This window comes from Budorcas taxicolor, chromosome 5 (assembly GCF_023091745.1).
Source record: "Budorcas taxicolor isolate Tak-1 chromosome 5, Takin1.1, whole genome shotgun sequence".
NCBI lineage: Eukaryota > Metazoa > Chordata > Mammalia > Artiodactyla > Bovidae > Budorcas > Budorcas taxicolor.
The window spans coordinates 121,850,005-121,874,431 of NC_068914.1; the positions used below are offsets into that span (position 1 = coordinate 121,850,005).

Sequence of the window (24,427 nt, forward strand, 5' to 3'; positions counted from 1 at the left end):
TAGTTAGAAACTATTACCAGTGGGTACCTCTGGGGAAGGTTGTGGAGAGATAAGAGTAGGAAAAAGCCTTCATCATATACTCTTTTGTCCTTTTGAATTTTGTACCATGTGAATGATTTTACCTGTTAAAAATTAATAATCATAATTTTAAGAAAATAATTTAGAACCAGAAAAATTCCTGTGACTGAGTACAGGGAATCAGTTAATGTGAACACTATTCTGAGGGTTGTGAGAGGCAAGCAGAGGCTCTCTAGTCATCAAACAAGGCAGAAAATTATATTTTAACAAGAAGGCTATTATTGTAAGGTGGAAGAGTCCACAATATGTGAAATGTAATTGCAGCCATTTTTGATAATAGGTCTTTTCAGAATACCAACTAAAAGTGTGTAAATCTACTCAGTGAGGTATATGTGTGTTTAATCAATACACTGAACAAGAAAGTGGTATTCATAAAGTGACTCCATTTTCCTCTCACTATATTAATTACAAATTTGCTCTACAGGAGTTAATTTTTCCCAAACCCAAATGAAAATCTCAAACATGTGCCACTGACTTTTCTTATCATTCCCATGTAATACTCCAAATGAGTTCAAATTAAAGATTTTCACTCCTCCAGTTAGCTCAGGTTTGCTGTAGGTGGAAAGGCTGCTGTGTTAAGGGAACATTGTTCATTTCCCTGTTTTCCCTCCTGATTCTCCTCCTCCTCTCCTAATTCACCCACCATAGTTTCTGACCTCAGCAGTGTTAGTGCAGGGTAGGACTGCGATGAGCAGGAGGGCAGGTAAGGGAAAGAAAAGTCTTACCTGAGCACTACCTCTGTGATCTAGTGGCAGCACCATGGGCTCAGTGGGTGAGCTGATCCTGATCCATACTCTCACAAAAGTGGGGCACTGTTGACCTTCTTCAGAGTCCACTTTCTGCCATTCCCCTCCTCACTGCATGTATCTCCTATCTGCAGTTCTCTTGATTCAAGCAAATGTGTCTCGTGGCTAGTAGCAAGCATTTTCTTCGTCTGCCCTCATGCCTTTAGCAGCATACCTTCAGTTTCTTTCTGTTGAGGTTGCCTCGACCATCTAGGTTGCTTTCATGAGCAAAATACAAGGCAACCCATGCTAGCCCACGTCTGTCCACAGGGAACACAATACTTTAGATGGTGAGAGTGCAGATATTTCCCCACTTCAGTCCTCTCTTTGGCTGCATGGACTCTTAACATAGCCTGCTTTTCAGTTTTCTTAGGTCTGATGTGTACTGTTTGTGATGTGTATTGTGTTCCCCAGGCTCCAAGGGACGTATCAGATTCTCCAACTGATCCCCTTGGAGCCCTCTCTCACTAGGCTTGAAGGGAAGAGCAAGCACCTGCAGCCCTCTTTCTAGAACTCAAATCACAACTGTCTTCAAAGAAATCCTTTCTTTAATTTCCAATTTTCCATCACTTCCCATTTTTACACTTTTATATCTTTGAATGGATAAGGCACCAAAGATTCCAAAATCAGTTTTCAGCCAAGCATTTGCAAGTCATGTACAAGTGGTCTGGTATCTCATTTTGGAATGAGAGAGTAGCTGATACCTCTAGTCCTAGAACCTTAGCTGGAATAATTCTGGTTTAATGTTCTATTTGTCTCAGATCAGCTTGACTACCTAACATGTTATAAACTCAACATTTGTTAATTTTACCTTGATCATCTTTCTGGTTACAATTTGGAAATAGTTAATTTAGCATTTCGTCTCACTTTTAATAGAAATGAAAACAGACTATACACAGTCAACCAGAAAAGCTTCTCCTTAGGCAAACTGCTTAAAACAATTATCAAAGACCTTATAGGTAATGAAATATTTAGAAGATACAACCAAAAACTGAAAATTTGAGTACAAGACCAATATTAAAATGCTTAAATGTGCCTGTATTAATTTAGACATGGCTAATGAATATGAATTGAAAATATGTTTTGTGATTAGTCTGATTTTTAAAGCAAAAAGACAGTTTTGAGATAAATTATATAATTACTGAGATCACTGGAAACTAAAGATATATTATCAGCTGGTGAATTAAAGAGAAATGCCTATCTGGTATCAGCAACACACTGGATATAGACTACTGGAGTGTGTTGCTGTTTCCTTCTCCAGGAGATCTCCTTGACCCAGGGATCAAACCCACGTCTCCTGAATTGTAGGCAGATTCTTTACTGCTGCACCACTGGGGAAGCCCCTGACTGTAGACTCTTTTCCCATCCATATCATGATTCAAAATACTGAATTTACCAACTCTCATGTGACCTAGAATGGAATGACAAATAACCTCCCTCCTCAGTCTCCTGGGAGTCCCCTTACCTTACTTCCTTTCCGAGACTCATACACACAGCCCTTTGGAAGTTTTTCTGTTGTGTGGGACTCCCCTTCCCTGCAAACCTAGAAAAGGGCTGCCCAAGTAAATCTCTTTGTATGCTACTGCTACCTTGTGGCCATATCTTTTTCCTTGTTCTACCACACAATCCCTTGCTCAAGGTACGCAGCATAAAACAAAATATGTTTATTATGTCCGAAAAGTTTAGGAAATATATCACTGTAATGAATATTCATTTTTCAAAGGCTCTAAGAAATACTATAGCTAAGAAACTTTTTTTATCCGAATGTCAAGGAGTTAGAAATTTTCCCCTACCCTTTTAGATTCTTCCGGCTTATCTAAGAATTAAATTGACAGAAGGCAGGTAAAGAGGAGAAAATCAGAATTTACATACATGGGAGAGACCCAAGAGAACTGAGTAACTAGCCAAAGTGTCTGAAACATCTTCAGCAGCTAAAGAGGACATGCAGGGGTAGACATTTGGAACTTCATAGGAGATGAAGGCAATTCACATGGAGATAAAAAAGCAAATGCTTGGTAAACACATATTTGTTGGCCATGCAGAGACCGTGGAACATAAAGGTTCTCTGAACTCTAGCCCCCTCACTGAGTTTCCCCCACCATACCTAGCCCAGATTCTTGGCAGATAATCTCTGATGGGGATAGGAGGACTTATCTGTACTTCCTTTAGGCAGTAAGGGGAAAGGGCAAAGTTTCTTCTGGAGTCTTTCGGGCCTTGATTGTTTTTGGCTTGAAATAATCCTGATGCCAGACACTTTGGGATGGCTACAAAGTTTTGCTCCCCTAAACAAGTATTTCTCAAATTTTTTTAACACAGGATAATTTATGTGGTTTTTTTTTTATCCCAGAATAGGAAAGTGAGAAACTGAAATGGTACTTACCATTGTGACAGAGTTTTTAATAATAGTGCTAAGATTAAACAAAAATCTCAAGATGAAGTGAAATGAGCACCAATCCTCAGTGTAGGCCACACATAGGCACTTGCCATGGGAGCCTGCTGTCTACCTCTACAGGGATTTAATCTTGTGCTGCTGTGGTTGCTGACCTTCAACACCCCCTGAAAGGAGTTCAGGCACTCTGTGCTGGTGGAGAGGGGGAAACTGGCAGGTCAGGTCCTCAGATAGTTGGATATAAAATTTTATATCCCCAATTCTTGTATCTCCTCATCTGTAGAAAAGTGCTAAAATCCTTCATGGAGATGATTGTTTCTCGTGACCAGCAGAAAGCTTCACGAGGCTTGAGGCAACTTTCTGGGAAAATGTGTGCTTGATTGCATATACTCTCCTTTCCTCAAAATCACATGTATCCTGACCTTTCCCTCTACATCTTTGGAGCAGTTTCTCTGAGGTGCTTTCTCCTGGGCTGCAGTCCTCATTTTGCCCCCAAATAAAATTTATCTCGTAACTCTCACATTATGCATTTTTTTTAAGTCAACATTGGTCTTCTCAGTTCAGTTGAGTTCAGTCGCTCAGTCATGTCTGACTCTTTGCAACCCCATGGACTGCAGCACACCAGGCCTCCCTGTCCATCACCAACTCCCAGAGTCCACCCACACCCATGTCCATTGAGTCGGCAATGCCATCCAACCATCTCATCCTCTGTTGTCCCCTTCTCCTTCTGCCTTCAATCTTTCCCTGCATCAGGGTCTTTTCCAGTGAATCAGTTCTTCGCATCAGGTGGCCAAAGTATTGGAATTTCAACTTCAACATTAGTCCGTCCAATGAATACTCAGGACTGATTTACTTTGGGATGGATTGGTTGGATCTCCTTGCAGTCCAAGGGACTCTCAAGAGTCTTCTCCAGCACCACAGTTCAAAACCTTCAATTCTTCAGTGCTCAGCTTACTTCACAGTCCAACTCTCACATCCATACATGACCACTGGAAAAACCATAGCCTTGACCAGAGGGACCTTTGTTGACAAAGGTCTCTGCTTTTTAATACGCCATCTAAGTTGGTCATAACTTTTCTTCCAAGGAGTAAGCATCTTTTAATTTCATGGCTGCAATCACCATTTGCAGTGATTTTGGAGCCCAAAAATATAAAGTCTCTCACTGTTTCCACTGTTTGCCCATCTATTTCCCATGAAGTGATGGGACCAGATGCCATGATCTTAGTTTTCTGAATGTTGAGCTTTAAGCCAACTTTTTCACTCTCCTCTTTCACTTTCATCAAGAAGCTCTTTAGTTCATTTTCAGCCATAAGAGTGGTATATCTGCATATCTGAGGTTATTGATATTTCTCCCAGCAATCTTGATTCCAGCTTGTGCTTCTTCCAGCCCAGAGTTTCTCATGATGTACTCTGCATGTAAGTTAAATAAACAGGATGACAATATACAGTTTTGACGTACTCCTTTCTCGATTTGGAACCAGTCTTGTTGTTCCATGTCCAGTTCTAACTGTTGCTTCCTGACCTGCATACAAATTTCTCAAGAGTCAGGTCAGGTGGTCTGGTATTCCTATCTCTTTGAGAATTTTCCAGTTTGTGGTGATCCACACAGTCAAAGGCTTTGGCATAGTCAATAAAGCAGAAGTAGATGTTTTTCTAGAACTCTCTTCTCTCCAAAACACTGAATAACTTAACCTTATGGACCTCAACTTTCCCTTATGTATAACTGTCAGTCATAAAATTGGGTGATCTGATAATAATACAGGAGTTCCTATACAATGGTTTTTATCATTAAAGTTTCTTAAAGAGAAAAAAGCTGAAGTTTTTCAACTACCCAGATTGTCTACTCTTCACTCTTTCCTGTCAGCACTGCACCATTGTATATTTTTGCTACCATCATTGAATAAAAATAAATCAATTCAGTTGCTCATCATGTCCAGCTCTTTGCGACCCCATGGACTGAAGCACGCCAGGCCTCCCTGTCCATCACCAACTCCTAGAGTTTACTCAAACTCATGTCCATTGAGTTGGTGATGCCATCCAACCATCTCATCCTCTGTTGTCCCCTTCTCCTGCCTTCAACCTTTCCCAGCATCAGGGTCTTTTCTAGTGAGTCAGTTCTTCGCATCAGGTGGCCAAAGTATTGGAGTTTCAGCTTCAGCATCAGTCCCTCCAGTGAATATTCAGGACTGATTTCCTTTAGGATGGACTGCTTGATCTCCTTGCAGTCCAAGGGACTCTCAAGAGTCTTCTCCAACACCACAGTTCAATAAAAATAAAATGAGTTAATATATTCACCTTATGTTTATTAACTTCTCTTTTCTCCAAAGAAGATGAATGCTTTTTTTTTAAACCTGATAAATGAAAGTTCTTTCTTCATTCCTATCCTAACACTTTATATGCTTCCTCTTTTATATTCATGTGATCTGTCACATCTGACTAGATAAAACAATATGGTTTATATTCTGTAAAAAGAAGGTATGTATAGGACTTCCCTGGCAGTCCAGTGGTTAAGACTTCACCTTCCAATGGAGGGGTGTGGGTTTGATCCCTGGTGAGGGTTTCCTTGTAGCTCAGTTGGTAAAGAATCTGCCTGCAATGCAGGAGACCTGGGTTCAGTTCCTGGGTCAGTAAGATCCCCTGGAGAAGGAAATGGCAACCCACTCCAGTACTGTTGCCTGGAAAATCCCATAGACAGAGAAGCCTGGCAGGCTACAGTCCATGGGGTCACAAGAGTCAGACACGACTTAGTGACTAAACCTCTTCCTCCTCAGAGAGCTAAGATCCCACATGCCTCTAGGACAAAAAACCAAAACATGAAACAGAAGCAATCTTGTAACAAATTCAATAAAGACTTTAAAAATGGTCCACTTTAAAAAAAAGAATTTATGTATATACATATGTTTGTGCAATTCTAGTATTATGTTATTCTCAAAGCAACCTAACCCCCAGATTGGCAGTTACTCATCTGATTCCCTGAATTAATAAGTTTATCTGTGTTTCTAAGTTTTTATAAAATTTCTTAACATTACAATCAGACTGTAAGGAAAACTACACATTATAAATTAGGTATTGAAACTATTAGAAGCACTCTGATTTTATATCTGCAGAAGAGACAAAAAATTAAGCTGCTGTTTAAAATATTGTAAATCATAGACATTACAGAAAACAGGAAAATAATTTTAAAATGTATTATTTTAAATTCAGTTATGTCTGCTATGATTTTCAGTAATATCAACTCACACAGTTTTGTTAATCTCCTTAATTGGACATGCATTTCTATTTCTAACCATTATCTAAACATGTTTCACAGTATTCACAGCCATCTAGGTTTAGATTTTAGAAGGGCAATAAAGCAATTAGCACAAACATCCTAATGTTTATATTGAAAGGCAGGAAAACCCAGCAGGAAATCTGGCACTTTGGGTTGACTTGACTCAAATTTTAGTGATATCTGAGGATTTGTTTCAGCTTCATTACTTAACAAGCAAGTTCTTTAGATTCCTGGATAATAAATATGTCAAGATTTACCACATTGAGCCAAGTGGTTTGTTTCAGAGTTTCCTGTAATTAAAGCTGATTCCTTGCTTCAAGGACAACTACTTTTTAAATTTCGTATATTTCATTTTCTGTATCCTATATTATTCTGTTTCTTCATCATTCTTTAGTTATCTGCTGCTAATCCAGCATGACAGAACTTCTTTATGCCATACACTGTAATGGCGTATTAGAAAAAATGTACACAGCGTCACTTATTTACCTGTGTATTTTTTTAAAATGCGTTAATTACATTCCCCTTGATCATTTGAAAAACTTAGTTTGTTAATTTATATTCCCATAGTTTCTTCTTTTTCAAGGGGCTTCAACAGCTCCCATAGTGAATCTCTTTCAAAAAGTGGTCTGCATCTACATTAGTCATAGATTTTTAAAAAGATGGTAAAGTAAAAGATTCCTCAGAAGTCATCTACACAGTTTCTTTGTTTGAAAGATAAGGGAACAGAAATACAGTGAATTTAGGTGGCTTATCCCAGATATTAGAAATAGGTACTAATAGAACTGGAAGTAAAAAACCTAAATCACCTAATCTACAGTCTCTACTTCTTTTTCCAATAGAGGAATTTCCTAAGCCTTTGGTGTCAAGTGGCTTAACTACTAGTAGAGAAGGGAAGGAGGTAGGAGAGTGACATCAAGCATCAGTAATGTGATTGGTATAAATGACCTTTAGAGTCTTTTTCAGTCCCGAGTCTGCTTTTGATGAGTAGCAGAATTGTTGTTATTTAGTTGCTTAGTCATGTCTGACTGCCAGGCTCCTCTATCCATGGGATTTCCTGGCAAGAATACTGCAGTGGGTTGCCGTTTTCTTCTCTGGAGGATCTTTCAGACCCAGGGATCGAACCCAGGTCTTCTGAATTGGCAGGTGGGTTCTTGAGCCACCAGAGAAGCCCAAGTAGCAGAATAAGCCACCCCAAATATGCCTCTTTGGCATAAGGATTATTTTAAGCTATTTTTCCTGAGAATCAGCAGACACTGGAGGAGCTCTGAAAAGAGTAGAAGTTACCCTTTTGTGAAGAGAGTTTACATTTTTAAAGAAAATCTTCATTTGTAAAATGTCTCCCTCTGTGTCTCCCTCTCTGTGCCAAGAGGAGAGTGAAAGTGAGAAGAGAGGGTGACTCTAAATCAGAATCATATTCAGTGGATAAGGCACTTTAAATCTTCATAGTGAATCTTACTGTTACCAAACTGAAATCGGGTCTCTTCACCTCATGTGCAGCAAAGCCAATCTTCTGACACCAAGCTGTGGTGAGGGAAAGTGCAGGGTGCCAAGCAAGCAGCATGGGCAGCTGATTCTCAAAAGGCGGGAACTCCCTGATGGCTTTCAGCCAAGGGGATTTTAAAGGCAACATAAGTGATGAGGGTCGCAGGGTGCATGATCAACTCATGCATGTTTTTCTGATTGGTTGGTGGTGAAATAGCAGGTTGATGTTTTGGGAATCTCAATCTGGTTTCAGCCAGTCTGGGGTCAGCCAGAATGCTGGTGGTCATCATGTAGTCAACATCTTCCACTTGGTGAAAGGGGTGTTAGTTTCTGCAGAAAAACTCAAAGATATACATCAGATTGTTATCTGTATCCCTTCAGGAGGAACTAGGAGTCCTGTGACTCTTGTTCAAGCTATTATTACTTTTCTTGCTTGATTGCTTTCTTTGTTTCTGCATTTTCTATTTCTCTAATCATTAACTGTTTAAGTCTGTTCTTTGGAACTCAGTGAAGGCCTAGTAGACACAAGGCTTTTCTATAAATAAGAAGTGGGAGACATGGAGGGGCTTACACCTAGGAGGGCCTGGCAGAGTTTGGTTTCATTACCCTTGTTAATTGTACTTTTACTGGTAACTTTCCATAACCAGTTTCCCAACAATCCCAACATCTCTCAATTGTCTTTAGCTAAAAATGGTGGTAACTTGGGCCATCTCAAGGAATTTACTCATTTTTCCTGATTATCTCCCATATATACATGAAGTATTCTTGTTGATAAACTTCTGTTTGTTTTTCTTTTGTTAATTCATCTTTGGTTACAAGGGGATCTCAGCCAAGAGCTCAGAAGGGTAAAGAATTTTTTTCCTCTTCCACAGTTTCTACAAAATATTCTGGCAAGAGATCATGAAATACTTAGAGATGCCACAGTTTCTCCCTATAGCATAAGAAACTTACAGGCATTAAATATTCCTACTATTGACTCACTGCCCTAAGTACTCTATATATTTATGAGGAAAAGCTGCCTGATTAGACTGAGTAATGTAAATCTGGAAAAGACAGAGGGCAGAAAGAGATGAGGGCATCAGAGGATGAGATGGCTGGATGTCATCACAATGCAATGGACATGAACTTGGGCAGACTCCAGGAGATGGTGAGGGACAGGGAAGTCTGGCATGCTATAGTCCATAGGGTTCCAAAGAGTCAGACACAACGAGACAACTGCCCTCTAGCATCAGAATTTGTAATTACATTAATATACACTGTATACTCAGAGCTAGAGGGAAAAGTGTTTTCTATATATATATATGTGTGTGTGTAATAATAGATTCCTACAGAAGAATGACACACATATATAATCAGAAGTTAAATATTTACATATATTTGATAATAAATTCATAATTAGTAAAAATGCCAAAATAGTCTTAGAAACACCAACTAAAGTATATCAGTAAGTATATGTTTCCCAAATACGGTTCTTTTTCAAAACCGTATTGACTGTTCTGATTCCCTTAAATTCCTGTGTAAATACTAGGATTGTTTTGTCAATTTCTTTTTTAAAAATTAGGTGGCATTTTGCTAAGGATGGTATTGAATCTGTAGATCAGTTTGGGGAGTACTGCCATCTTAACGAAAACTTCTGATCTATGAAAAAATGGATAATGATCCATGAATCATTTATTCTGATCTTTGAATAAATGGACATCTTCCCATTTATTAGACCTACTTTCATTTCTTTCAACAGTCTTTTGTAGTTTTCAGAGTATAAGTTTTCACTTATTTTGTTAAACTTATTCCTAAGTATTCTTTTTGATGGTAATATAAATGAAATATTTTCTTAATTTCGTTTTTTAACCAAACCCAGATTTGGCTGCTTGCCTCTCACATGCCAGTAATTCAAGAGACAAGTGTCATTAGAAAAGAAAGTGCTTTAATCAGAAAGCTTGGAGAAATTCCCTGGCATTCCAGAGGTTAGGACTCCATGCTTTCACTGCTGAGGGCCTGGGTTTGATCCCTGCTGAGAGAACTAAGATCCTGCAAGCCGCCTGGTATGGCCAAAATAATATAATAATAATGAAGGAGAGTCTTCTCTTGTGTTGTTGGAAGAGGGTATTTGCTACAACCAGTGCGTTCTCTTGGCAGAACTCTAGTAGCCTTTGCCCTGCTTCATTCTGTACTCCAAGACCAAATTTGCCTGTTATTCTTTTTTATCCAGCAAAAGAATCAACAGGTTAGACAAACCACAGTGTGCACTCAGGAGAACATAAGTCAGGTGTTCATTTCAATTGCTTACTGATTTCATTTCTATAATTAGTTCTTTTACGATTAGAGGGGAACAGAAATGGGCAAACATGAAAGGAACAAAGAGCTACTTTCAATTTTTGGATTGTTCATTACATAGAAATAAATTTATTTTTGTATATTGATCTTATGCACTGCAACGTTTCTGAACTGATTTATTAATTCTAACTTTTAGTGGATTCCTTAGAAAATTCTATAAACTGTATTATGTAACTACAGTTTAAAAAAAAAGTTTTACTTTTTCCTTTCCAACATGAATGGTTTTTCTTTTTCTTCCATAATTTCCATGGTTAGAGCCTCCAGTGCACAGTAGTATAGAAATGACAAAAGCAGAAATCCTTGTATTTGTTCCTGATCTTAGGGGGAACGTAGTTAGTCTCTCACCAGGAAGGATGACATTAGTGGCAGCTTTTTCATAGATGCCCTTTATCAGGTTGAAGAAGTTCCTTTCTGTTTCTAATACGCTAAATGTTTTTTATCATGAATGTTGGATTTTATCAAATGTCTTTTCTGTGTCTTTTATAATGATCATGTCGTTTTTATCCTTTATTCTATTAAGATGGTATAGCCATAAGCAAAATAATGTCCCCACCCAAAAACGTCCATGTTCTGATGGTTAGAACCTACAAATATACTGGCCTTACAATAGGAAGATGATCCTGAGTTACCAAGGTCACCCCAATGCAATCATTGTTGTTCAGTTGCTAAGTCATGCCCAACTCTTTGCCATGCCATGGACTGCAGCACACCAAATTCCCTGTCCTTCACTATCTCCCAGAGTTTACTCAAATTCATGTCCATTGAGTTGGTGATGACATCAAACCATCTGGTCCTCTGTCATCCCCTTCTCCTCTCGCCCTCAATCTGTCCCAACATCAGGATCTTTTCCAGTGGGTCAGCTCCTCCTATCACGTGGCCAGAGTATTGGTGCTTTGGCTTCAGCCTCAATCCTTCCAATGAATATTCAGGATTGATTTCCTATAGGATTGACTGGTTTGATCTCTCTTGCTGTCCAAGGGACTCTCAGGAGTCTTCTCTAGCACCACAATTTGAAAGCAACAAATCTTCGGCAATCAGCTCTCTTTATGGTCCAACTCTCACAACCATACATGTTGTTGTTTTTCAGTCACTCAGTCATGTCCAACTCTTTGCAACTCCATGGACTGTAGCATGCCAGGCTTCCCTGTCTTTCACTGTCTCCCAGAGTTTGCTCAGATTCATGTCCATTGAGTTGGTGATGCCATCCAACCATCTCATCCTCTCTCACCCTCTTCTACTCCTGCCTTCAATCTTTCCCAGCATCAGGGTCTTTTCTAGTGAGTTGGCTCTTCCCATCAGGTGGCCAAAGTATTGGAGCTTCAGCTTTAGCATCAGTCCTTCCCATTCAAGGTTGATTTTGTTCAGGAATGACTGGTTTGATCTCCCTGCAGTCCAAGAGACTCTCAAGAGTCTTCTCCAGCATCACAGTTCGAAAGCATCAATTCTTTGGAGATCAGCCTTTTTTATGGTCCACCTCTCACATCTGTACATGACTCCTGGAAAAACCATAGCTTTGACTATATGGACCTTTGTTGGCAAAGTGAAGTCTCTGGTTTTTAATATGTTGTCTAGGTTTGTCATCGCTTTCCTTCCACAGAGCAAGTGTCTTCTAATGTCATGGCTGCAGTCACTGTCCACAATGATTTTGGAGCCCGAGAAAGTAAAATCTGCCACTGCTTCCACTTTTCCCCTTCTATTTGCTATGAAGTGGTAGGATCAGATGCCATGATCTTAGTTTTTTTCAATGTTGAGTTTCAAGCCAACTTTTTCACTCTCCTCTTTCATGTTCATCAAGAGGCACCATAGTTCCTCTTTATTTTCTGACATTAAAGTGGTATCATCTGCATATCTGAGGTTATTGATATTTCCCCCAGCAAGCTTGATTCCAGCATTTTACATGAGATACTTTGCATAGAAGTTAAATAAGCAAGGAGACAATATACAACTTTGGCATACCACTTTCCCAATTTTTAACCAATTATTCGACGTCAGTTCTAACTGTGGCTTCTTGACTCATACAGGTTTCAAAGGAGGCAGGTAAGGTGAGTTGGTATTCCAGTGTCTTTAAGAATTTTCCACAGTTTGTTGTGATCCACACAACCAAAGACTTTAACATAGTCAATGAAGCAGAAGTAGATGTCTTTTCTGGAATTCCCTTGTTTTCTCCATGATCCAACGAATGTTGCCAATTTGATCTCTGGTTCCTCTGCCTTTTCTAAACCCAGCTTGTATATCTAACAATTCTCAGTTCATGTAGTGCTGAAGCCTAGCTTGACAGATTTAGAGCATAACCTTGCTAGGATGTGAAATGATTGCAATTGTATGGTAGTTTGAACATTCTTTGGCATTGTCCTTCTTTGATATTGGAATGAAAACTGACCTGTTCCAGTTTCTGTGGCCCCTGCTGATTTTTCCAAACTTGCTGACATATTGAGTGCAGTGCTTTAACAGCATCATCTTTTAGGATTTTAAATAATTCAGCTGGAATTCCATCACTTCCACTATCTTTGTTCAAATTAACAGTAATGCTTTCTAGTGAAAGTTGCTCAGTCGTGTCTAACTCTTTGTGACCCCATGGAATTCTCCAGGCCAGAATACTGGAGTGGGCAGCCTTTCCCTTCTCTGGGGAGTCTTCCCAACCCAGAGATTGAAGGCAGGTTTCCCACATTGCAGGTGGATTCTTTACCAGCTGAGCTACAGGGAAGCCCAAGAATACTGGAATGGGTAGCCTATCCCTTCTCTAGCCAGTTGTCCCAACCCAGGAATTGAACCAGGGTTTCCTGCATTGCAGGTGGATTCTTTACCAGCTGAGCTACCAGGGAAGCCCTCTAAAGGTTTGGCCTGCTTTAATTTAAGGTTCCAATTCTCACATAATCCAGTGAATACATCCCATTCACTAGCTAACGAGCCATAGGATGAATCTTCCCACCTAGGAATAAAAACTTCATCAACCTTAATCTCTTTCTTTCTTAAAGAGTGGCATTTTGTCTCACAAATCCTGCTCACAGCACCAATTAGTGTTTTGCCTAAAGTTTTCACTTTCATCTCAGTTTCAAAGGATTTGTTAACAAAATAAGCCACTCATTATATACAAATAAATAATAGATATTTATTAGAGAACTATCTACCTTACTTTCAATATAATAACATTAAAAGAAAAGAGAAATAGAAAGAGCAGTGAGTACATCACCAAATTGGGTTTTGACCAACATCCGGACTTAAACAGTGCTAGAAAGTCCCGTGTCACAGCCCATCTGGAGTCCCAGTTGGGAAAGGGTCCCAGGCAGCACATCTGCTCCATGGGTGGCACTTCCAATGCTTCCCAATGCCCACTTGACTTCACACTCCAGAATGTCTGGCTCTAGCTGAGTACCCCCACCATTGTGGTTATCTGGGTCTTTAAGACCTTTCTTGTACAGTTCTTCTGTGTATTCTTGCCACCTCTTCTTAATCTCTTCTTCTGTTAGGTCCTTACCATTTCTGTCCTTTATCGTGTCCATCCTTGCATGAAATATTCCCTTAATATCTCCAATTTCCTTGAAGAGATCTCTAGTCTTTCTCATTCTGTTGTTTTCCTCTGTTTCTTTGCATTATTCATTTAAGAACGCCTTCTTAATTCTTCCTTGCTATTCTCTGGAATTCTGCATTCAGTTGGGTATATTTTCCCCTTTCTTCCTTACCTTTCACTTCTCTTCTTTCCTCAGCTATTTGTAAAGCCTCCTCAAACAACCACTTTGCTTTCTTGGATTTCTTTTCCTTTGGGATGGTTTTGGTCACTGCCTCCTGTTCAGTTTTACAAACTTCTGTCCATAGTTCTTGAGGCACTCTGTCTATCAGATCTAACCCCTTGAATCTATCTGTCACCTCACTGTACAAGGGATTCAATTTGGGTCATACCTGAATGGCCTACTGGTTTTCCCTACTTTCTTCAATTTAAGCCTGAATTTTTCAATAAGGAGCTCATGATATGAGCCACAATCAGCTCCAGGTCTTCTTTTTACTGACTATATAGAGCTTCTCCATCTGTGGCTGCAAAGAACATAATCAGTTTGGTTTCAGTATTGACCACCTGGTGATGTCCATGTATAGAGTCATATCTTGTGTTGTTGGAAAAGGGTGTTTGCTATGATCAGTGTGTTTTCTTGACGAAACTCTGTTAGCTTCTGTCCTGCTTCATTTTGTACTCCAAAGCCAAACTTGCCTGTTACTCCAAGTATCTCTTGACTTCCTACTTTTGTATTTCAGTCCCCAAGGATAAAAAAGACATCTTTCTTGGTGTTCTAGAAGGTGTTGTAGGTCTTCATAGAACCAGTCAGCTTCGGTTTCTTCAGCATCAGTGTTTGGGCATAGACTTGGATTACTCTGATGTTGAATGGTTTGCCTTGGAAATGAACCAAGATCTTTCTGTCATTTTTGAGGACACACCCAAGTACTGCATTGTGGACACTTTTATTGACTGTGAGAGCTACTCCACTTCTTCTAAGGGAGTCTTGCCCACAGTAGTAGACATTACAGTTATCTGAATTAAATTTGCCCATTCCCATCCATTTTAGTTCACTGATTCCTAAGGTGTCAATGTTCACTCTTGCCATCTCCTTCGTGTCCACATCTAATTTACCTTGATTCATAGACCTTACATTCCAGGTTCTTATGCAATATTGTTTTTTACATCGTCAGACTTTACTTTCACCACCAGATACAACCACAGGTGAGTGCTGCTCCTGTTTTGACCCAGCCACTTCATTCTTTCTGGAGCTATTCGTAATTGCCCTCCACTCTTTCCCAGTAGCATACTGGACACTTTCCTACCTGGGGGGGGGCTCATCTTCTGGTGTCATATCTTTTCGCCTTTTCATACTGTCCATTGGGTTCTCCAGGCAAGAATATTGGAGTGAGTTGCCAACCCCTCCTCCTGTGGACCACATTTTGTCAGAACTCTTCAGTATGACCTGTCTGTCTTGGGTGGCCCTGCAAGGCATGGCTCATAGATTCAGTGAGTTATGCAAACCCCTGCCCCACAACAAGGCTGTGATCCATGAAGGAGTTTATTGTCTGTCACCTTGCCAATTCATATCATAGGATGCCTTGTCCAATGTAAAATATATGATGTGTTTTCACCTTAGTTTTCATGAATTTTCAATATATTCAAGTTTCCTTTAAGATATGATCAATTATAATAATATGTACACCAACATAATATCAACTTTTCGATAGAAAACTACTACCATAGGTATATATATCAATTATTAGATGAATCTTACTTTTTAAAAAAATTGATATTGGCAAACATACATAAAATTTACTATTTTAACCATTTTTAGGATAGAATTCAATGGATTTAAGTACATTCATATCATTGTGCAGCCATCGCCATTAACTGTCCCCAGAACTTCTTCCTCATCCCAAACAGAAACTCTTTACCCTTTAAACAATAACTCCGCATTATCCTTTCCCCCAGCCTCTGGCAACCTCTGTTCTATCTTCTGTCTTTATGAATTTGCCATTTTAATCAGATTTTTTAATGTGACAATTAATGTGTCCTGTCACCACAACAAGACTGTCCATGAAGGGGAAAATAGTGTACTACATTAATTAATTCCCAAATGTTACGCTAACCTTACATTCCTAAGATAAATCCCAGCTGATCATGTCATATAATCCTTTTTCTGTGTTGCTAGATTTGGTTTGCTCTTGTCTTATTGAGGATCTTTGAATATATGTTCATAAAAAATATTGACCTGTTGTTCTTTTTCTCTGTGTGTGTAATGTCTTTGTCTGGCTTTTGTGTAAAGGTAATACTGTCCTCATAGAATAAACTAGAGGGTGTTCCTCCCTCTCATATTATAGATAAGGTATAAACTTCTATACATAGTTTTGTTATAGTTGCTGTCTTTATCCATCCTTTTACTTTCAACCTATTTGAAATCTGCCATTAGTCTAAATTTCCTGTAATAATAGACCTCCTCTGTAATAACTAATGATACTTTTAAAACAATGAAAACTCCATTTGTTGTATTTTTAGGCACTTAACAAAATTAGCTGCCAATGTAAACCTTGATTTCACAACTATAATTTCTTGTTTCCAGACACTCTGTGGTTCTCTTTCTTGTACTAAATCTTAATGTTTGACTTATTTTTGTTTTACTTAAAATAAAATCTAGTAACCATATGTTGGGCCCTCTTTTTTTCCTTGTTGTTGCTGTTGTTTAGTCATGTCTGACTCAGTGACCCCATGGACTGCACCATGCCAGTCTTCCCTGTCCTTCACTATCTCCCAGAATTTGCTCAAACTCATGTCCACTGAATCGGTGATGCCATCCAACCATCTCATCCTGTTACCCACTTCTCCTCCTGCCCTCAATCTTTCCCAGCATCAAGGTCTTTTCCAGTGAGTTGGCTCTTTGCATCAAACGACCAAAGTATTGGAGCTTCAGCTTCAGTATGTGTCCTTCCAATGAGTATTCAGGGTTGCTTTCCTTTAGGATTGACTGGTTTGATCTCCTTGCAGTCTAAGGGACTCACAAGAGTCTTCTCCAACACCACAGTTCAAAAGCATCAGTTCTTCAGCACTCAGCCTTCTTCTTTATGATCCAACTCTCAAATCCATACGTGACTACTGGAAAAACCATAGCTTTGACTACACGGACCTTTGTCAGCAAAGTGATGTCTCTGCTTTTTAATATGCTGTCTAGGTTTGTCAGCTTTTCTTCCAAGGAACAAGTGTCTTTTCATTTCATGGCTGTAGTCATCTTCTGCAATGATTTTGGAGCCCCCCCAAAATAAAGTCAGCCACTGTTTCCATTTTTCCCCCTTCTGTTTGCCATGAAGTGATGGGACCAGATACTATAGTCTTAGTTTTTCCAGTGTCAAGTTTCAAACCAGCTTTTTCACTCTCCTCTTTCACCTTCATCAAGAGGCTCTTTAGTTCCTCTGCTTTCTGCCATTAGGGTGGTGTCATCTGCATATATGAGGTTATTGATATTTCTCCCAGCAATCTTGATTCCAGCTTGTGCTTCATCCAGCCCAGTTAAATAACCATGGTGACAGTATACAGCCTTGATGTACTCCTTTACCAATTTTGAACCGGTCCATGTCTGGTTCTAACTGCTGCTTCTTGACCCACATACAGGTTTCCCAGGAGGCAGGTAAGGTGGTCTGGTATTCCCATCTCTTTAAGAATTTTCCACAGCTTGCTGTAATCCATACACTCAAAGGATTTAGCATAGTCTCTTTAAGTCTGAGAACCACTAAGACTAGGTTGAAAGCGAAAGTGAAGTCGCTCAGTCGTGTCCGACTCTCTGCGACCCCATGGACTGTAGCCTACCAGGCTCCGCCGTCCATGAGATTTTCCAGGCAATAGTCCTGGAGTGGGCTGCCATTTCCTTCTCCAGAAGACTAGGTTAGAGATATGTTATACATACAACATAGATTGTTAATTGCTTTACAGTGTTTTGTTGGTTTCTGCCAAACATCCAATAACCAGCCATAGGTTTACATATGTGCCCTCCCTCTTAAGCCTCCCTCACACCTCCCACCCTATCCCACTCCTCTGGGTTGTCACAGAGCACTGCTTGAACTACCTATGTCATACAGCAAATTCCCACTGGCTATGGCAATGTATGTTTCAATGCTACTCTCTCAATTTGTCCCACCTTCTCCTTCCCCTGCTGTGTCCACAAGTCTGTTCTCTATGTCTGTGTCTCTATTGCTGCCCTGCAAATAGGTTCATCAGTATCATTTTTCTAGATTCCATATATATGTGATAATATACGATATTTGTTTTTCTGACTTACTTACAGATTCTAGGTTCATCAACCTCACTAGAACCAACCAAATTCGATCCTTTTTATGGCCGAAACTCCTGAATAATTTTTTAACTAATTTATTTTAATTGGAGGCTAACTATAATGTGATAGTGGTTTTTGCCATACATTGACATGAATCAGCCATGGGTGTATATGTGTCCCCCATCCTGAACCCCTCTCCCACCTTCCTCCCAATCCCATCCCTCAGGGTTGTCCCAGTGCACTGGCTTTGAGTGCCATTTCATGCATCGAACTTACTGGTCATCTATTTCACATATGGGAATATACATGTTTCAATGCTATTATCTCAAATTATCACACCCTTGCCTTCTCCCACAGAGTCCAAAAGTTTGTTCTTTACATCAGTGTATCTTTTGCTATCTTGCTTATGGGGTCATCATTACCATCTTTCTAAAATCCATATATATGCATTAATATACTGTATTGGTCTTTTCCTTTCTGACTTACTTCATTGTATAATAGGCTCCAGTTTCATCCATCTCATTAGAACTGATTCAAATGTGTTCTTTTTAATAGCTGAGTAATACTCCATTGTGTATATATACCACAGCTTTCTTATCCATTCATCTGCCAAGACATCTAGGTTGCTTCCATGTCCTAGATACTGTAAACAGTAGTTCAGTTCAGTTCAGTTCAGTTGCTCAGTCGTGTCCAACTCTGCGACCCCATGAATTGCAGCACACCAGGCCTCCCTGTCCATCACCAACTCCCAGAGTTCACTCAAACTCACGTCCATCAAGTCGGTGATGCCATCCAGCCATCTCATCCTCTGTCGTCCCCTTCTCCTCCTGCCCCTGATCCCTCCCAGCATCAGAGTCTTTTCCAATGAGTCACCTCTTCACATGGGGTGGCCAAAGTACTGGAGTTTCAGCTTTAGCATCATTCCTTCCAAAGAAATCCCAGGGCTGATCTCCTTCAGAATGGACTGGTTGGATCTCCTTGCAGTCCAAGGGACTCTCAAGAGTCTTCTCCAACACCACAGTTCAAAAGCATCAATTCTTCGGCACTCAGCCCTCTTCACAGTACAACTCTCACATCCATACATGACCACAGGAAAAACCATAGCCTTGACTAGACGGATCTTAGTTGGCAAAGTAATGTCTGTGCTTTTGAATATGCTATCTAGGTTGGTCATAACTTTTCTTCCAAGGAGTAAGTGTCTTTTAATTTCATGGCTGCAATCACCATCTGCAGTGATTTTGGAGCCCAGAAAAATAAAGTCTGATACTGTTTCCACTGTTTCCCCATCTATTTGCCATGAAGTGATGGGACCGGATGCCATGATCTTCGTTTTCTGAATGTTGAGCTTTAAGCCAACTTTTTTACTCTCCTGTTTCACTTTCATCAAGAGGCTTTTTAGTTGAGCTTTAAGCCAACTTTTTCACTCTCCTCTTTCACTTTCATCAAGAGGCTTTTTAGCTCCTCTTCACTTTCTGCCACAAGGGTGGTGTCATCTTCATATCTGATGTTATTGATATTTCTCCCGGCAATCTTGATTCCAGTCTGTGCTTCTTCCAGCCCAGTGTTGCTCATGATGTACTCTGCATATAAGTTAAATAAGCAGGGTGACAATATACAGCCTTGATGTACTTCTTAAACAGTAGTGCAATGAACATTGACCCCAGTGTTCTCTTGGGGAGACCCCAATGTGTCTCTTTCAATTCTGATTTCCTCATTGTGTATGCCCAGCTGTGTGATTGCTGGGTCGTATGGCAGTTCTATTTCCAGTTTTTTAAGGAATCTCCACACTGTTCTCCATAGTAGCTGTACTAGTTTGCATTCCCACCAACAGTGTAAGAAGGTTCCCTTTTCTCCACATCCTCTCCAGCATTTATCCTGAATAAGTTTTAAAGTAATAAAATTGTAGCAGAATTTTTACATTAGAAGATATTATAAAACTGACTTTGTAAAATCATTCCTATATATTATGATAACTGAAAACCATCTAAATGTCTGTCATATACATTGGTTAAATTACAAGGAATTCATATAATAGTTATCTATTTAAAATCATGTTTTGTACGTATATGACATGGAACATGTTCAACAGTTGGTTAAGTTGTCCTGTTCTGGTAACTACTCTGGAGAAGGTAATGGCACCCCACTCCAATACTCTTGCCTGGAAAATCCCATGGATGGAGGAGCCTGGTGGGCTGCAGTCCATGGGGTCGCTGAGAGTTGGACACGACTCAGTGACTTCACTTTCACTTTTCACTTTCATGCATTGGAGAAGGAAATGGCAACCCACTCCAGTGTTCTTGCCTGGAGAATCCTAGGGACAGCGAAGCCTGGTGAGCTGCCATCTATGGGATCGCAGAGTCGGACACGACTGAAGTGACTTAGCAGTAACTACTCTCTCCCCTAACTTTTTTCAGCATTTTGCAGGTTCCCAAGGTGTTTTACCATACCTGCTGGCTTCCTTTAATCATACTTTCTTTAATCACTCCTTTGTAAATAGTCACTTCATTAACCGCTGTTCAAACATGCTACTTTAGTGTGTCATCTAATTCCTGGCAGGACCCTGAGAAAGTTTAACCCTGTTACTCTCTGTTTGGTGTAATTAAGATAAAATTACAGGACTTCCTTGGCAGTCTAGTGGATAAGAATCCAGCTGCCAAAGCAGGGGACATGGTTCAAACCCTGGTCAGGGAAGATCCCAGATGCTGCAGAGCAACTAAGCCCATGTACTATAACTACTGAGCCCATACTCTAGGCCCTGTGAGCCGCAACTACTGAGCCCTTGTGCCTAGAGCCTGTGAGAAGCTACCACAAGGAGAAGCTCACTCACTGCAAAGAAGAGTAGCCCCCACTCACCACAATGAGAGAAAGCCTCTGAGCAACAATGAAGACCCAGCACAGCCAAAAAAAAAAAAAAAAGATGAGATTACCGAGAAAATAAGAAATGCCTGTTTTTTCAAAGTATTACTATGTTTACTGCAGCTGTGTTAGTCTCTCAGTCACGTCTGACTCTTTGCAACCCCACGGACTGTAACCCACCAGGCTTCTCTGTCCATGGAATTTTTCAAGCAATACTGGAGTGGATTGCCATGCCCTCCTCTAGGAGATCTTCCGAGCCCAGGGCTCAAACCTGGGTCTCCTACATTGCAGCCATATTCTTTGCCCTCTGAACTACCAGCAGGGAAGTCCAATAACAGTGATGGCTGCCATTAATTAAATGTATTTTTAGTTTATACTACGCTTTGTATATCATCTAAGTCTTTTAACCCCATGAGGTGTAATAATCATCGTCCCCAGTTTATACATGAGGATACATTCAATATCGTTGACTACTGTGTATTAATATATTGTCATTGTTTTCTTTTGTAGATCATTCACGAGACGTCTTGGAGCAATTAGTAGGCCCGAACAAACTAAAGCAAGTGACGTGGACTGTGTATTGAAGCTCACTGAAGCTTATCAAATCTATGATCTTCATACTACTTTCCCTGGAAACAATGGTCTCAGAGATTGGCTTTCCAATAGTATGATTTATGCTTTGAAGTTAACCTGGCTTTTATACATTTTAACAGTGCTGTTATTTCTATATATAAGTTCACTGATGAGTGAGTGTTCTTGAAACGGCAGTTATAGCATGCCCTCTGATATATTGGGGGAGGGTATTTTTTTTTTCTTAAATAAGAATGTTTTAAGTTACCTGTTTACCCTGGAAATTTCCTTCTCCTAACTAGATATTTGAGCTGCTATAAGAGATATTTATCACTGTGGATAAATAGGAGAATTCTAAGTTATTTGTAAAAGCATAGTTACCTTCCCAGCTGTTTTCTGGCTACTGCCTTCCAAAGTATTTAAATGTCCACTGGCCAAAAAGCAAAGCCTGAATATCAGGCCTGTATATTCTTCACAAAAAATTATTTCAATGAAACAAAGAAATGTAATAGTTTAATGTCATAATCTCAGATATCATACCTTAGACATTTAGCATATGAGTGATACTGAGGCCTTTGCCCAGCCACTTATTACATTGATTTTTATGGCTACTTTCCCCCAATACATGCTATTCATCCACAAACTTTCTTCCTTAAAAACTGCATTCAAGACTGTGTAAGAATGAGTAAATATGAAATAGCATCACAGAGGCTGTATCCTGAAGCTCTACTGGTTTCACATTGTAAAATAAACAGCAGAGGTCTTAGTTTTCAAATGAAATGTATTACTATCTATAATCACAAAATTCTCTGAAATATACCATGCTTAAACTACCCCCAGATTCACCATATTCCCTGTGCCAAAAGCCTTTGTCAGTGGGACCTTCTTAAAGACTTCCTATTTTAACTGTGATACAGTGAATAACAGGGAAAGTATGGTATGGTAGATTACTTGGACATACATAGAGGGACAGGTCTACATATTCAACTCTACTTCTTCTCCTTACTATTAACTACTTTATAAATGTGCTATGTTTGTAGTGTATAGTGTACATTATAGTGTATTGCCACTGCAAAGGTGGTACACATGTGTGTATGTATAAAATGGGTAAGGCCTCTTCCATCTATGAAATTTCTCTAAAGACAAATTCAGTAAGATTTAACATTGAACACCTAACCAAGTCACTACCCTTTTCCCCTTTTAAAGAAACTAGTTTCAAGATCTAAAGTGTCAGATTTTTGGGGTCTATAAAGGACTTATCATCCTAAAGCAGCTTGTGGCTTGATCTTTTTATATCCCTGGTTGTATCAGCTATTTTTCAGCACCCTGCTTAAAAGTCTGGTCTCCCATCCCTATCCTACCTATAACTGTCACCCTTACCTGTCATTCTGAACTCTATTTTTCCCCTATCCATCTTTTAACATCTGACATCTTATTTTTTATTTATTATCTGTCTGTCCACCCTAGTATATAAGCTTCATGAAGACAGACATTATTTCTCTTTTTTCACTGCTGTATCTCCAGTACCTAGAACAGTGTCTGGTATATAATAAGCACCCAAATATTTGTTGAATAAATAGACAAGAAAATAAATAAAAGTAATACCCATACTTCAAGTTTCTGGTCTGTGACATGTACAGAGATTGGAAGTTATCACTCCTGTCCCCACAAGATAAAAGCTGAACAAACTGAAAATCATGAAGCAGTACAGCATTGTTTGAAAGTAGAGTTGTATTAGTTGTAGCTGTACACTGCAAACTGCAAACTCTAGGGCAACCAGTAAAATAAATTTTAATAAATATGATTGATGTCCTAAGGGAGGGGAGATGAAACCATATAAAATGCTCAGTTACACCAGAAAAGGGGGCTTCCCTGGTGGCTCAGTGGTAAAGAATCCGCCTGCCAATGCAGGAGACACGAGCTTGATCTCTGGTCTGGGAAGATCTCACAAGCCAGTGCACGTCAACTATTGATTCTGTGCTCAGGAGTCCAAGAGCTGCAACTATGGAAGCTGATGCACCCTTGAGCCCATGCTCCACAAGAGAAGTCATGGCAATGAGGAGCCCACACACCACAACTTCAGAAAGCCTAAGCAGCAACAAAGACCCAGCACAGCCAAAAAACAAAAAAAGATAAAGGAGAATTCCCCAGTGGTCCAGTGGCTAAGGACTCTGCACTTTCACTGACAAGAGCCTGGGTTCTATTCCTGGTCCAGGAACTAAGATCCCACAAGACTTGCATTGCAGCCCCACCCCCCACCCCCACCCTGCAAAAAAAGATAAAACCAGAAAAGGAAGAAAAAGTAGAACACAAAAAAGAACAAAGGCAAGGAATAGGAAACAGCTATAAGGATGGTAGAAATTAATCCAACTATATCAATAACGTCTTTAAATGTTTAAATGTGAACAATTTATTTGTTAAAAGGTTTTTTATTTATTTAAGGTTTTGGCTGTGGTGGGTCTTTGTTGCTGCATGCAGGCTTTTCTCTAGCTGTGATGAGTGCGGGCTACTCTGATACAGCGTTCAGGCTACTCTTGTTGCAGAGCACAGGCTCTACTCACTTGAGCTTCAGTAATTTCAGCAAGTGCACTCTAGAGCTCAGGCTTAGTGTTGTTGCATCACACAAATTTAGTTGCTCTGCGGCATGTGCGTTATTCCCAGAGCACGGATCGAGCCAGTTTCTCCTGCATTGGCAGGATCTCTGAAGATTTAGCTTCAGGGCCAGGAACCAGGCTTGATCACTCAAGAGCTTTTGTGTAGCAGTTTTGTTAAAGTATAAGAGGGGACAAAGAAAACTTCTAACATAGACATCACAAAGGGAATGGAGAGCACCCCACTTGCTACTCTTAGCAAGGGAGCTATATACTTTTTAATT

At 39.8% G+C, this 24,427-nt stretch overlaps 1 protein-coding gene across 2 annotated transcripts in view; it reads left to right on the plus strand.

Annotated features, from left to right (window-relative positions):
- Positions 1 to 23,056, plus strand: part of AMN1 (antagonist of mitotic exit network 1 homolog) — a 77,036-nt gene extending 53,980 nt beyond the window's left edge. For both annotated transcript variants that reach the window (XM_052640728.1, XM_052640727.1), the window contains exon 7: positions 21,493 to 23,056. In XM_052640728.1, coding sequence (XP_052496688.1) covers positions 21,493 to 21,566 — 74 coding nt within the window. In that variant the 3' untranslated portion in view covers positions 21,567 to 23,056. The remainder of the gene's footprint in view (positions 1 to 21,492) is intronic.
- The last annotated feature ends 1,371 nt before the right edge of the window (positions 23,057 to 24,427 follow it).